A 15,495-nucleotide genomic window follows, 5' to 3' on the forward strand; every position below is an offset into this window, starting at 1 on the left:
AATTTGGCATTCATCATTTTTAGCAATTAAAAGGCTGCATTAAGACTGCACTGCCGCAGACATTCTGCAGGAAAGTGGCGAAGCACATAACATCATAGATTAAGGATGCCGTCTGTACATTAGGATGATGTATGCTGGTCTTAAATGGGGCTCTGCAACAGATCCAGTTACCACTAGACAGAGGGGGTGTGTGTGCGTGTGTGTGTGGGCGTGCGCGGTTGTGTGCGTGTGTGTCTGTGGTTTCTGAAAGAGCATTTAGCTCTGCTCAAAAACACAGAAAGTGCCCTGGGTGGCTAAGGCATCAGTGCTGATCTAATCTAATTTCGGTCTCCTCAACGACTCGGCCGGTTTGGCCGTAGCGGGTTATGGAAAAATGTTAGGATAATGTAGAGGCTTTTCTAATTTGACAGCTAACATGGTATTAACTGGGTGCAACAAGCCCAATTCACCCAGTCCCTTAGCATCGTATGCCAAGATACAGCACAAGGAGATTTTCCTACAGTGGGCAAAGATGATATTTAATGACAATACATAGACAGGAAACGGCGTCAGTTACTCTGAGAATAGTAAATAGTTGACAACTCAAAGTATCACAAAGAGACATGGCATAAAACCACCAAGTTCCCTTTTACTTTATAAAACTTTATAGAGTAATAAATACTAGGCCTGCCACAATAAACAACAAATCAATTTATCGCATGATAAATTAAAAAACTATAATTTTTATTTGCTTAATTTATCGTTTTTCTCTTTTCTCTCTCTTTTTACCAAAAACTGAATGATAAAAGTTGCCAATCTGGTCTTTTGGTCTCCCTCGCTTTTTTTGAAAGATAATTTTGTTTACACAGACTTCATAATTCGTTTTATTTGTTGTTTTACTATTTTGTTATTTATTTTGGATATTTCAAATGTCTTCCAGTTCCAGTGTTTAAATGTTCATTACAATTTAAAGTTCACTGACCTTTTAGAATGTGTTCTTGAATTAAAATGTTATTATTGCTATATTACTTAGATGGCTTCAAAACAACAATATTGTTGTTTATCGCAAAAAGCTCTGGGACTATTTATCATCCAGCAAAATTTGTTATTGTGATGTTGTCATCACTATGCATTTCCATTGAGTAAATCTATCTCCGAAAATCTAATTGCACAATTATATAGTCAATGGGAACGCAGCAAGTGGTAAGCAGTTTTGTGTTCGTAACTTTTTTAACCAGGTATGTGTCACTGAGATTAAAAATACATTTTTCAAAAAAGACGTGGCCAAGAACGGCAGCACTCTGAATGACCATCTACCATCCTACTTTCATAATCGATCTGTTTTTCTGCTTTGCACCAATCCAAGAGAACATTAAACATTTACTGGAGTTTTGCTAAAACAACATTGCAACATTTCAGGTTATTCCATCGGAATGAGATCAGTCAATGGCTTAATACAAACTACTGTTCCTGCTTCTGCTCTCTATCTCCTTGGAGTCTGACATATGGACTGAAGCAGCTGACGGTAGGAGAGTGAAGGGCAGTGGGTCCTTCACACCTCAAAGCTCTCCCTTTTGGCGGGCTCCTTGATTCCCAGACTGACTCTGGTGCAGAGGGGCACCTTGAAGGGGATGTGTGAGCTGAGAGTGGGAGGGCTGTAGTGTCAGTGGGCCCACCTGCTGGAACATCTGTCTGTTCACACGACACGCATGCAGATGCACTACTTTGCAGATGACTGACAGAAGTATATGCATAAGTGCACGCTTGCAAAAGTGATGTCAGGTTTACTGGCGCTTTAATCTGAGTAGAATTGGAACTAGTACAAAAATGTACATGTGCTGCTTTAGCTTTTTTTTTTTTATTAAGCAATTGTTTTTAACTACGAAATAAATTGCAATGTTTGATAAAGCCAATGCAGTTTTGATCATCTCATTTATTCGTTTAAAACAAAGCTGTACAAAAACAACCAAGACTTGTGTCAAAAAGTGATTCACCCTAAACCTCATGACGGCAAAACCTAGAAAGACTTGCATGTGATGTCTGACTGGATTTCAGAGTCCATATCTCTGCCTTCCATGTCCAACTACATTACAAAATAAATCTAGACAAGAGAAAAATGTCAAATGTCTGTGTTCCACTTTCAATGCTAACAGCATAGTTGGAGGTAAGCTAAGTTTGGCTACAAAGCTTGAATATTCAGAATGTTATGGATTGAAGAACTGACTAAATTCAAGTAGGCAATTTACAGTCATTTCATTTGTTCTGCACCGAGTTTTGAGGCAGGTTAGAAGTTTTGTGTTATTAATAACTTTGTGCGTAAGCAGTGGAGTTTAGTAGGCCAACCTTTCCAGAGCTTCACAACTGTTCCATGTGTGGATAATAAATCCCGATGTGGCTCACTGAACAGTCTTCAGAAATGACCTTGCATCAGGGGACGATGTGTTGCTTCTAGAGATCGTTTAGCCTACTTCCTGTTGTCAGACAGGTGCTCTTTAGGCCATTTCTTAATTCCACATGGCTAGCAAAAGAGAAACTGAACCAAAATTCAATTTTGGTGAAATAATTATAGTTCATTCACGAATTAAAACCAGGGTGGTTCTTTTTTTCTGAATAAATTAAGTAATTTGAAAACTGTAATTTGTATTTTCACTGGTTATATTTGAGATTGCAAAGTACAGATCTGAAACATAAAAGTGTGAAAGGAAAACAAAAACAGAAGAAAAAAATCAGGTAAATACTTTTTCACTATGATATCCTTCACAATAAGCATATTTATTTGGAAATCCTTGCTTCTTCTGTATGTTTGCTCAAGGATAGATATTAAAGTCTAAATCAATACTTGTTATAAATACCTTTTCCTAAAACTAACTATTGCTAAGTAATGCTATCAGACTCAGAACCAATTGTTGAATTTCTCTTTTACATAAAGCCAACTGGATCATTTTAAATGTTTAGGTTTTAAATTTCATTTTAAATATTGTGATGCTATGAAACTGCATTTTGAATTGTCTTAGGGTATCTGTCTGAGATTACAATTTGTTGATCTGAAACCTGACAGGAAAGCAAAAACAGAAAATCTGTAAGGAGGTAAATACTTTTTCACTATAATGTTCAGCACAATTCACATTTTTTTGGGAACTATTGTTTCTTTGGACTTTTGCTCAAGAATAGGTATTAAAATAAAAATCAATACCTGTCATAAATGACATTACTGTAAGAGTAATTGTTGCTGAATATTTTTAGATGCAGGAACAATTGTTGCATTTCTCTTTTACATAAAAGCAATTGGGTCACCTTAAATGTTTAGGTCTTAAATCGAGTCACGCTATGAAATGGTATTTTTACACAAAGCAATGATGGTGAGTTTTTCGTTCTGGCCCAGGCCAAACTCGGTCTGTATGTGTGCGTAAAGTGCAGATATGCATTTCTGCATGCATATCTGCACTTGAGCCCAGGCGGCTCCCAGAGGGACGCGGGTATTTATGAGGCCTTGTTCCTCCGATTGTTCTTGCTTTTGCAACCATGAATATTCAATGTGCTCAGAGAGAAGGGCTTGCTAGGAACCCAGGAGAGGAGGAGGAAAAAAAAAAACTGTGGCTGGTAACTCACAATCACCGAAACACAGACACACCGATGCTATCACACGCACAAGCACACACGCGGCCCTGTGGCGGTGGGAGGAGAGAGCAACAGTGACAAACAACTCTGGTGCTACAAAGGTGGCAGCAAATCTATCAAACGGGACAATAAAATTGCAATTGAGTTTCTTTAGGATTTTTTTTTTTTTTTTTTCATAGCGCATGTTATTTGCAGCTTGGTGGCTGGAAATAACGCACTACAGAGGTTCCTGGACACTGCATGTTGGAAAACTCTCCGGGATTTTTCTGAGCAGGAATTAGCTGTAAATCCCTAATTAAAAACACCAACATTAAAAAAAACCAAACAAACAAAAACAGTAAAAACTGTGCAATTTTTTACTCATCTCAAAAATAACATCACACACTTCTTTTTTCATGATCTTCGTGTCTTTTTGTCACACCGAGACACACATCTACCTTCACGTGGAGGAGTGTGTGTGCCCCCTGTTGGCCGGCAGCGCTCACTGCACCTCCCCCTCCCTCCAGGGGGTTACCGACGCCCCCTCATATCACGAGCACTTCTTTAACTCCACTCTCAATCTGCCAGCTTTAAAAGCCCCCCAGACCACAATCCGACACCGGCCTCAATTATTTCGCTGCCCTGGAACGGAGTTGTGTAACGTGATATCAACAAAGAATTTCTGAGGCACTGTTTTGAATACAACTTTTGGAAATAATAAGTGCCAGGAGTTTATTTTTTATCTGTTCGGCGTGAAAGAAAGAGACTCTTTACATAATTTTTTTTTTTTTTAATTTAAAAAAAGGGGCCGGAGGGGGGGGATCCATTCCGACCGGGTCGTGCTGTAACGAGCTTTTAAACGATAATCAGCGGAAAGCCTCGGTGGTTTTAATCTGATGGGCGAGGGGAGCGAGGCTTCGGTTCCAGTGGGAGTTACCCAGCCAGGCGACAGGGATGATGTCTCTGTGATGAGCTGCATGTGGCACACTGGGACTGACTTATTGCTCTCATTTTCACTGGAGACCAAGTGAGGATGAAGGTTACAGTTACGCTGATGTGATGACTGTTTAGGTTAACTATATTGCTGCAAGATGTGAGTGTGTGTCATGTGTAGTTGAGCTTATATGAAGAGACGCCATCCAAATAGGAGAGAGGGGAAAAAAAAGGCTGACTGTTACAAGATACAGTCAGCCTTTGTGTGTGTGTGTAGGCGTGCGCGGGCGGGTGTGTGTGTGTGACATAATGAGCACTCTGACCTTGGAGTGGGTGATGGACAAGGTGTCCACCCAGACGCGCCAGCCGCCCCACTCGTACTTGATGGCGTGGTAGAGCAGGATGCGGAAGACGGCGTAGACCATCTCGGTGATTTTCTGCTCCTCGTTGTTGCTCGGGCTGACGAAGCAGAGGGAGAGCATCCACTCCTGCCACACGGAGCACTGCAGCAGGCTCCTGGAACGACAGCGGGCCCCGGGCATGAGGGCCAGCCTCCGGTCGGGTGGGGGAGCCCCTCCACCCGACCAGAGGCTGGCTGGTTATAATAGTTTTGGGGGTTTTACTATAGTTTCATTTTAATATCGTCGTGACTTTTCATTTGTCTAATTCAGTTCATTTTTGCTTGTTTTTAATAGTTATTAAATATTGTTTTGTTTTTATTAGTTATGGTAATAGTTTTAGTTTTCATATTTTTGGTTAATTTTTAGGTGCATAATTCAAAAACCCATCGATTGGGTAATAAATACTCAGCAGAACATACCATTTCTCAACAGAAACTGACTCTGGTGTTTTATCCCAACTTTTGCTGTCGCCATTTTGCAAACTATTTTGTGGCTCATGGAGTGAAATAATTTGACAACAGCCGATATAAACTGCTTGTGCAGGGGAAACAACAACTTCACATCAGTTTAAGGGAGGATATTATAGCTATAATTTCAGTACATTTTAGTTTTAGACACGCACAAGTTAGTTCCTGTTATCTTTTTTTTCCCCCCATTAATTCCTGTTTTTATTTATTTCCGTTAACAAAAGTGTTTTCTCGGTTTCAGTTTTTTACTATAATAACTTTGCGTCTTACCTGCGGTTCTCTCGGCTGTTATTGAACAACTTGATCATGTCTGACAGGAAGACCCGGCGGACCTCCATGCTCTCAGGCGACTGGGGGCAGTTCTTCAGCAGAGCAGCGATTACCTTCAGCATCTCTGGGAGAGAAAAACAACCGTTTTAACAAGCCGGAGGGGGAAAAAAATCCTTTTCTCTTTAATGCAGAAAATGGGAACCAACCATAAAAACCAAGCGTTTCTCCTTCGTTAGCCATTTTGAAATAAAGAACACAAAGGCCTTCTCTACAGTGAATCAATACAAAAGTAGTCAGTCAGGTTCCCAACTTGAAAGCGTATTATTTTGAATTTATTTCAACGAAATGTGGCACATAACTGAAGTGGAAGTCAAAAAAATTATTAAAAAGAAAATTGCCAGGGTGAAATTTTCCTCCCATCAAATCTAACAAAATTGGGGTCAATCGTTTGTGCAGCAAACCGGCACAAACAAAAACAACGGCACAATTTCTGTTTGTGTCGATGTCAACTCAAACGTATTAATAAATGTTTCCAGAGGTCATCAAAGGTCAACCAGCCAGTGCACATGCAGAAATTTAAACAATATATGAGGTGAATCAACTGTGCTATGTTTGTGTAGCAAAAATGTTCACTTGTGCTTTTATCATTTTTAAAATTTAAATTAAAAAGAAAAGTTTCCAGAGGTCACCAGAGATAAACCTGTCCTACACAAATTTGTTTGATTTTGTAAATGTGGGAAAGGGGTGGTTGACCTTTGATGACCTCTGGAAGCATTTGTTAATATCTTTAAAATGACAGCAGCACAAACGAAAATGTGTGCTGCGCAATCAATTTGGCATCAATTTCATTTGACTTGAAGTTAAAGGGGCAGGCATGGGGGGGATTTCACTCAGGTCTAAAAATCTGACTGACTGCACCCCGCTTGAATCAAATCTAACAAACAGCTTGGTTGAAGTTCTAACTTTCCAAATCCCAGCTATGCATCATTTCACAACATCTCCTGCTCAGATCAGTTGCTTTATGAAGGCCTTGCACTTCCACACCGAGTATTTGCATCACGGACACATATCGGTCCGTGTAGAACTCATCGGGCCGAACAACCAAACACACCTTTGGTCTCAGTCTCCATAACAGACTGGAGGAAAACGAGAGGGTGGAGCTCTGAAACGGTTGCGGTGCTGCGTGAACAGGCGAGCCGGGCTGCACACACACACTCCAGAGAGGCTTTGGCTTGGGTTAAACCAAAGAGACTGACTGTTTAGATGAATTATCTAGACAGTGTCAGTGTGCATTTGCCCTCACCAGAGAGATGCTGGGGCTTGGATTTCACTTGTCTCTTCAGACCTTGGTGCTAACCAAATCCCCCCCACCCGGTCTCCTCCTTCCAGACGCTCGTGTTGTTTCTACGCCTTAGTCACTCAAATTATGAGTCGCTGAACCTTTACCGCCAGAAAATTACCCCAGCATGTATTTGGAATGAGGACAGAGGGGATGGCGTGAGTCCTCCTATTTTTTCTCTCGTTTCTTGTTGGGGTTTTTTCCATTTGCTCTTGGTTCTTTCCCCCCCACCCCAAAGTTAATTTGAGGGAAATGCTACTTCCTCGGTTTGTTTGATTGGCTCTGACGTTACTAAAGACTGCAATCAGGGGGCCATTTTGGGAGTTTGTCACAGATTAAATCAGGAGAATACAGAGCAAAGAAGAAACAGACCAGCGCTCTGTGCTCTGTAGCATGAGAGCACATGTACAAAGGTTTCCATAATATATATACAGTATATACATATATATATGTATAGATGTACATATGGCCTGTCCAGCATGGCTGAGCAGGAGAGTTTTTAACACAATAAAGACCTGGAAGATAATCAGTGTGTGACTGCAGCACGGCCTGTCAGATTAAGGCTGGGTGGAAGTAAACCTCGGTTGTGATTACAGCGAGAGCTTACATTTCAACCTGATTAAAGCCGTTTTCAGAGTGTGTGTATAAAATGCACGTGTGGGTGCAGAAGGAACGGGATAAAAGAGAGCCGGACCGGTTTCTTTTCTACGCTGGGGGGGGGAGAAGAGTTGAAGTTGACTGAAAACTGGACAAGTTTCTGCAAAAAATTTGATTAAAATACAGATTTAGACAGAATATATATATATATATATATTTTTTAATTATCACATATATCCAGTAATCCATGAGTGTGCATCTATCACTCAGTAACTAATGTTTGTTTATTTGGTTAAAGTTGTTGATGCCATTAATAGGCCCGCTACAAGAGTAAATTTTGCTGGACAAGAAATTGTCCCAATAATTAAAATAAATGCCAATATTTTTGTTTTGAAACCATTTTCAAGTGATAAAATAATAAAAAAATAATAATACATACATAAAATTTGCATACTAATGCAAATTTACTCTCTCAAAATTCAGTTTTGCAAACACCACTTACTGCAACATATCCAACATGGATATGTTGGATATTTTTCAACATATCCAAAATAAAACATGAAAACCAAAAACAATAACTAAATCAAGAATAAAGGCTAAAAGTCTGGTTTTATCGTCTTCAACTTTTTTTTTAGATCTATTTGCTAAAAAAATAAAATGAAATTTAAAAAAAAAAAAAAATCACAATAAATTTTGCTGGATGATAAATTTTCCCAGTAATTGTGATAAACGGTATTGCTTTAAGACCATTTTCAAATAATATATTGACAAAGTTTGCCTTCTCAAAGATGAACAAACTTTAATTTTGTAACTGGAACTGGAAGATATTTGAAATATCCAAAACAAAAAGCGGAAAACAACCAAAAACACCTGAAAACATAAATAAACTAATTCTCTCTAAATAATTTCTGCTTCGAAAAAAAAAAAAAAAGTAAATCATCAGAATGGAAATTTTTGAGATCACGTTAATTTATCATGTGATTAATTGATTAATTGCTTATTCTGACAGGCTTTGTCATTATGTTGGGAAAATGAAGTCCTGTGGTGGTTTCTCTCATTAATATCACATGGAGGTGAGTTTCCAAGCTGGTCCTCATTGCGTCATTATGTTGAGATTACTGAAGCTCGATCGCTGCTTTTGGTCAATAATGAGATTTTTAACTCAGTTTGTAGAGTTCCAATCTCTCAACATGTTGAGAAAACAGTGTTTCATGATGCGATTATCAATAATTGAGTTTAGCCGATTTCTAAAAAGCAGGTTCGTAACAAATGACGTCTGACAGCCGTTTACAAAAATAGATGCAGCCGATTTATTGGTTGATGGACAGAAATCTAAAGTCGATCCAATCAGATTCAAAGTCAGTTCCACATATTTTGGCCAGAGATATAAAATAGTTTATGAAGCAAATTGTGAAAACAATACAGAGTGATCAAACTACCTCATCCATGTTAGCCACAATTTTAGATTACCACATTAAAAATCTCACCAAGATAAATCAAGTCACTTATATTAATGCTGCATATAATTACATTTAATCATTTTGAAAAGTTTTGCCATTTGTCTGAGCCATTACATTTTAGAAAGATTGATTATGTTCTAAAAGAAATGGGAGCACTTTTGTTTGGAAACAAATGTTTTTTTCCATAATGGTCAACATTTTCTCCGTGTTCATCCAGACTTGGAAGAAGCTCAAAGTTCTTTAAATGAAGCCGATCGCAAAAAAAAAAACGTTTAGGAACGGAGCAGCAGCATGTTCATGCGCATGTCGTCCTACAAACAAAAGGTTAACTATTATTAACTATGAATAAGCAAAAACATAACCGACATATAAGCTTGTCGCAATAAATCAATTAATCACGTGATAAATTAAAAGGAGCTTGATAATTTCCATTCAGATGATTAATATGTTTACAGAGACTTCATAATCCATTTCATTTATGCTTTTGGTTGTGTGGGTGTTTTATTTCCATTTTATTTATTCTTTTTGTTCATTTTGGTTATTTTCTGGTTATTTAAAATATCTTCCTGTTCCAGCATAAAGTTTTCTTTCATAAATTAAACTTTATTTATCTTTTGAGAGGGCGAGCTCGCTTCCTTATCTGTTTGTAACTTAAAAATGAGCTCAAAGGAACAACACTTTGGTGTGGAAGCTCAATTGTTTCTGGAACAATTTATCATCTGATCAAATTTATCGTGACAGGCCTATCTGCATATAATTAAAATGTTAAAAAAATAAAATTTGGATAATTTCCTAAAACCATTTTACTCCATTCATCACTCCTTTATTTCAAACCAATCCTGCCAGGAAACAACAGAGAACCTCGATAAAACAAACATGAGTGTGGATGTGTCAGGCAGAGTGTTTGGACTGTCCTAATGTTTGGATCGGGGGTCCAACAGTGACAACACTGTTGGACACACACACACACACACCCCCACACACACACACACACAGTCTGAAATTTACAGCGCTGATGTGTTAGTGGAACAGCCCAGCGATGGAGGGAGGAACCTACGCGGGTTGACGATCTTCACAGAGGAGTCGGGGTCTGGATGCTGCTTGTGGATCACCTGGGTGCAGATCTGCTCTGTTAGAATCTAGGAGGGAACACGCAGTCAGTCAGACGGGGATTCTAGCTGGAAACGTCTGAACGGTGACAGAAACAGCCAGCTGGGTTTCATTTGTGACCAGAGTCTGAAACTTCCCTCATTTATAGCTAAATTTAGCACAAACACACAACTATTACTGCGTATCATATTTTTTTCTTGAGTCGTGTGAGCTTGAAGTGAGCCACAGCAGACCGACCTCAAACAGGGTGTTGTAGGTCGTCATGGTGAACGGGTTGGAGTGGAGCATCAGGCGTTCGGTGAGCAGCGAGAAAAGGCCGTGGGTCAGCATGACCTCAGACTTCCTCCTGATCGGTGGTGGTGGTGGTGGTGGGGGGGGGGGTGAAAATTGGGTCAAAGGTCAACAGAGCAGTGGCGTTGTTTGTCCAAAAATATTTCAAGGACAAAATATGAAACATTTGCAGAGTGATAGAAAAGATATTTAGCTTCAAACTGCCTGCTGCAGAGAGAGTAAAACATCTCATATTTTAAACTTCATTTTTAGATTATTTTAATGATGAAAAGGATTATTGGCTTTAATAAAACTTTTTATTAGTCTGACTGTTACTGTACAGTGTGAATGGTGATTCTCATGAGTAATAATGGAACTTAGCAAAATATAATGTTTAGTGGTTTTCTCGGTTGCTGACTGCGTGGTGTCTTCTAGGATCTTGTGTTTTTATGGTGTAAAGATCTTTGAACTGCCTTGTTGCTGAAATGTGCAACACAAATAAACTTGATTGATTGCTTGATCCGAATCCAGACAGTCTTCTGACTAAAACGCAAGAAGGAAAAGTCATGGAGAATCAGCCGTCGCCTGGGAAACAGATTATTAAGACGTCCTTTAGGTTTGGAGTTTTACTGTTTAACGTCATTAATAATAAAATCTGCTGTGTTATCCCAACATGATTTAATACACAGACTGAATTCTTTTTTTGATTAACTATAATTCGTTTTACATTATTGCTTTACTCATATGTTGTTTTATTGCTCTGCATAAATAAGCGTCATTCTATTTGAATCTAATGGAGATTTTAGTTTGACTTTACTTCTGTCCTTATTTTCTTATTCTTGGTTGGAGTTTGATCCTTACAAAGATTTTAGACTCTCTCACGTTTCCTCTATCCTCCCTTCCATCAGCCTCATTTGGTTCCTGGTCTTCAATGTTTTCCTCATGTTGTTCTGATTAAACTGCTGTTTATATATATATATATATATATATATATATATATATACAGTATATACATATACTGAATATGTATATACATATACATATACTGTATGTGTGTGGGGGGGGAAGGGTGTGTGTGGGTGTGCATGCATATATGTTATTTTAAGGGTTTTTTTTAAATGAGCATGTTACAATAACTTTCTGATTTCTTTATCTAAAAATGTGATCAAATGTTCCTCTAGCACCATAAGGAACGTCTATCATGGCTTCCCTCAGTATATTATAAGCCTGGCGGGCCACCAGGCTTTACTTATGCCCCCACCAGGCTAGGCATTGCTTATTTATTTAAGTCTTTTTAAAATGTTTGCATTTTTTAAGACTTTACAGTTGGCGTTCAGGTGTTAATCTTCCAATCTTTCAATAACACATAATCAAGTGATATTTTCAAATTTTCTGTCAACTGTAAACATTTTTTAAACTCAAAAACACGACGGGCCGCGGGATGAATGACTGCCGAGCGCTCCAACCACCAGGCTTAGCAAGTTTTCTGGAGCAAACCTTGCTCTAAACTAAACTAAATGGATTATCTGTAGAGATCATGATGAGCACAACATTTTCTGTAGCGTCCACTTAACGCATTTGGAGAAAAACAGAGAAGGCAGAATAGAGAAGGAAACGCTTAAGAGAGGAGGAAACACTGAAGAGGAAACAGTGAGGAGAGGAGGACATTTTGAGGAGGAAACACTTACTTTGCTGATAAGCTCTTTAGAAAGTAGCCCATGACCTTCAGGGCCTGGATTCTTATCCCTTCATTTTTGGAGGCCAGCAGCTTATAAATAACCCTGTGGGTACATTTTAAAAAACATGTTAAATAAATAATAACGAGCCAAGTCTTACACTAGCTTAATCCCATATCTAAAAAAGTCTGTAATCACCGGATTCCGTTTCTCTGGTCGAAGGCTTGGACCATGGTGCCAGGGTGTTCAGACATCAGAGCCACCAACAACTGCAGCACATCCATCAGGTTTTCATCCTGAGGAACAGAGAGGAAGCAGGCTGAAGCTATCACCACTGTCTATCTGCAGCTATTTAAGATCAGCTGCCTGATCACTTACAGATACCTGCAATCACACCTGCAGTAGCAGCACAATGTTCAATAACACAGAGTTGATTCATTGAAGTTGTTTTTTGAACAGTATTTCATTCCTCCAATACATCACGCTGAAGATCTTTCTAAGCTTTATTTTACTTTTTGTAACCTAACAATAAACAAAACCAGATATGATATGAAAACAAGCAGATTTTAAATATTAAAATTAAGTAAGAAAGCCTGGAGTCGCAGTGAACGCTTGCTGCAGGCTGCCGCAGTGTCATGTCGCCATCTGGTGGTCAAGTCTTCGTCTACTCACCTCGTGCATGGTAAGGAGGTAGTTGAGGATGCTCTGCAGCTCGTCTTCCTTCACGCCATGATCCTGAAACAAATCCACACCTGAGTTACACCGAACCTGCCTGTCCTCAGCAGGAATCTGTTTAATGGTGAGTCAAAAACTTTAACAGTTGTGTTTGTAAACTTTGTCCTAACTTTTTAGGACAGTCTCCAAGATATTTAATTCTAATACACAATTTTCACTAGAGAGCCAGTATATGGAGTTTTCTAATTATGGGATCTGATACACAGTCATCAGAAAACTTAAGAAAAAACATCTTATTTTATGAACCGATTATTACAAGGCCGGTATCATGCGTTTTCCAGGCACATAGTGCTTTTTTACAAACCACTTAAGTAACTAAGTTAACTTCAGTTGTTAAAAAAATGCTATACATATCAAATATGACTTAAAAGAAATTTGACCGTAATGTAACGACTTGAAATTGGGTCTTTTTAAGAAACTCCTGCTCTTTCTAAAACTCTCCCTTTAGGAAATCATCACAACATGTCTCCTCTATTAACTCTTTAACGTCTTTACCAATGTTGCTCAGAGAAGTAGCTTCTATAATGAGCTCAGCAGATGCTCAGTTCCACCAGGTGTTTGCTAATTGCTGCTGGCTAGTCTGAAGGAGCTGAGTGGAGGACTGCTGCTCTGTGAGGCAGAAGCTTGGTAGCTCAGGAAGTGAGGAGGAACTACATCAGGCCCGGCGGCATGAGCGGGCTTTGGCGTGCGTGGCCCGCCCAGAAAGTCAGCTGTGCCCCCCTGGACTGGAAGCTGTTTATTGTTTTTACCTCAGAGTGGCCAACTATATGAATTTGATACAGTCGGGGCTTCCGCACTTCCCATATCTGTGCCTTCCGTCACTTTTTTCAGCAGTTAAAATTGTTTAATTCGTTGTTAACAAGTCATAACCTGTTTTTATGAGTCGCCTTCGAACGCACCATGAGCGCTAAGATGCTTGTGCTGGGTTTACACCTGTGCGGCAGCGAAGGAGACCTGCTGCTGCTTCACAGAGCTACTCTGGTTTGTGTTAGAATCATGGCAGCAAACCAACAAAACGCAAAGAACTTTGTACAGTTTTTCCTCCAAACTAACTGACTGAGTTGACTAATGCTGTTGGATGCAGGTAACGTTAGAAAATGATGACTAGCTAATACCAATACAGCACCTTAAGCTTGTTAACAAGTAGCTTATAGGCTACTGATGCTGTTGTTTATGTTCAAAAGTGGATAGTACTTGTTACATAGACTTGAGTAACTTTTTTGGAAAAAAGGTACTTAGAGTAGTTTTACGGCACAAACTACTCTTATAAGTATCTTTAACCTTTTTTACCTTTAACCTTTGTCTTTTACTCAAGTAATATTATTATTGCTTTGTAGATTTATTTTGCCCCCCCCCCAAAATTAGCCGATGGACTCCCTATTAAACTCGTCTGGAGGCGGGGATGAACTACATCCTCAAAGGCAGGACCAGGTCTAGCCAGGCAATTTGTTCAACTGAATGGTTACCATGGAAATTAAAGGATTTCTCAAACATGCATTAAAAAAATCAAGGAAACTCCAGGTATGTTTCTTATGAAGCAACACCTTCATAAAATGATGTAAAGTTGTAAAAGTCAAATTTATACGATTATATTATGCTGCCCCTTTAAAATGAGCTTACCTTCATAATGAGCTGCTTGATGAAGAGCAGCAGAAAGGCTCGCAGAGAGAGCATCTCCTTCTGATTGGGCCGCGGACCGTCTGAAAACACAAACACAACATCAACTAGGTCTGTTCCTCTGAATGTCTGTTTTTACTGCGACAGGAAAATTTGTTTACATGCCACAGCTCTTTAACGAGAATAAAAATAACCTGAAATATGTTTGTCTTAATAAATCTTAATATATTTTTTGTCAGCCCCTAGACATTTAGCCTCTCTGTGAATCAGCCTTAAAGCAACTGAGAAACTTCTGCATTCGTAGTAATAGTTCAATTAGTAAAATGACTACAGAAATGTTCTCTGCAATAGCATGAGAAGCTGAGGTGATATGGAACTTCATTATTGCTCCTAAATGAGATTCTACAAGCTGTTAGAGCGTTTTCTCCTGATTTATAGATGACAGTCACATTAAAAGCAAACGCAGGAAAACAATGAAGGAAAGAACAGGAAGTGGTCTTACCGACGCCTTTGGGTATGACTCCGCTGCGGTCGTGGGGGTTGACGACCCAATAGAAGTACTTCAGGGTATGCATGACCTGCAGCACGGTGCCCACCCTGCGGACGGCGTTATAAATTGTCACCGTGCTGATGAACTCTGTCGCCAAGTAGGTGTAGAGCATCAGCTGCACCTGCACAGATCAGGAAACTCGTAACATGCATTTCATCATCATCAACTTTATTTATAAGGCACTTTAAAGCCAGCCGCAGCTGAAACAAAGGGCTGAACATCAGTAATAAACGAATAAGATAAACGAAAGCATAAAAATAAAGTGTTGAAGCTAAGCACACAGTAATGAATGAAAAACTCTATTCAAAGCACAATAGAGTGCTTAGAATAGAGCACACTATTGCTCTAGAGCAATATATCTAGATAAAATAGATCTATTTTATCTATGGAAGAACAGATAAAATCAATACCAGTGAAGATTAAGTAAAATCAAGTCTCAGTTGGGCTGAAGGCCAGTGAGTAAAATTAATATTTCAGACAGGATTTAAAATCGG

At 39.1% G+C, this 15,495-nt stretch overlaps 1 protein-coding gene across 5 annotated transcripts in view; it reads right to left on the minus strand.

The window, feature by feature from the left end:
• Nucleotides 1-15,495, minus strand: part of lrba (LPS-responsive vesicle trafficking, beach and anchor containing) — a 240,332-nt gene that overhangs the window by 192,404 nt on the left and 32,433 nt on the right. For all 5 annotated transcript variants that reach the window (XM_032563843.1, XM_032563844.1, XM_032563842.1 and 2 more), the window contains exons 13-21: nt 14,954-15,122; nt 14,455-14,534; nt 12,772-12,834; nt 12,298-12,395; nt 12,112-12,204; nt 10,391-10,499; nt 10,101-10,182; nt 5,648-5,771; nt 4,833-5,025 (exon numbers count right to left, since the gene is read on the minus strand). In XM_032563843.1, the coding sequence (XP_032419734.1) occupies nt 4,833-5,025; nt 5,648-5,771; nt 10,101-10,182; nt 10,391-10,499; nt 12,112-12,204; nt 12,298-12,395; nt 12,772-12,834; nt 14,455-14,534; nt 14,954-15,122 (1,011 nt within the window). The remainder of the gene's footprint in view (nt 1-4,832; nt 5,026-5,647; nt 5,772-10,100; nt 10,183-10,390; nt 10,500-12,111; nt 12,205-12,297; nt 12,396-12,771; nt 12,835-14,454; nt 14,535-14,953; nt 15,123-15,495) is intronic.

This window comes from Xiphophorus hellerii, chromosome 5, assembly GCF_003331165.1.
Source record: "Xiphophorus hellerii strain 12219 chromosome 5, Xiphophorus_hellerii-4.1, whole genome shotgun sequence".
Lineage (NCBI taxonomy): Eukaryota > Metazoa > Chordata > Actinopteri > Cyprinodontiformes > Poeciliidae > Xiphophorus > Xiphophorus hellerii.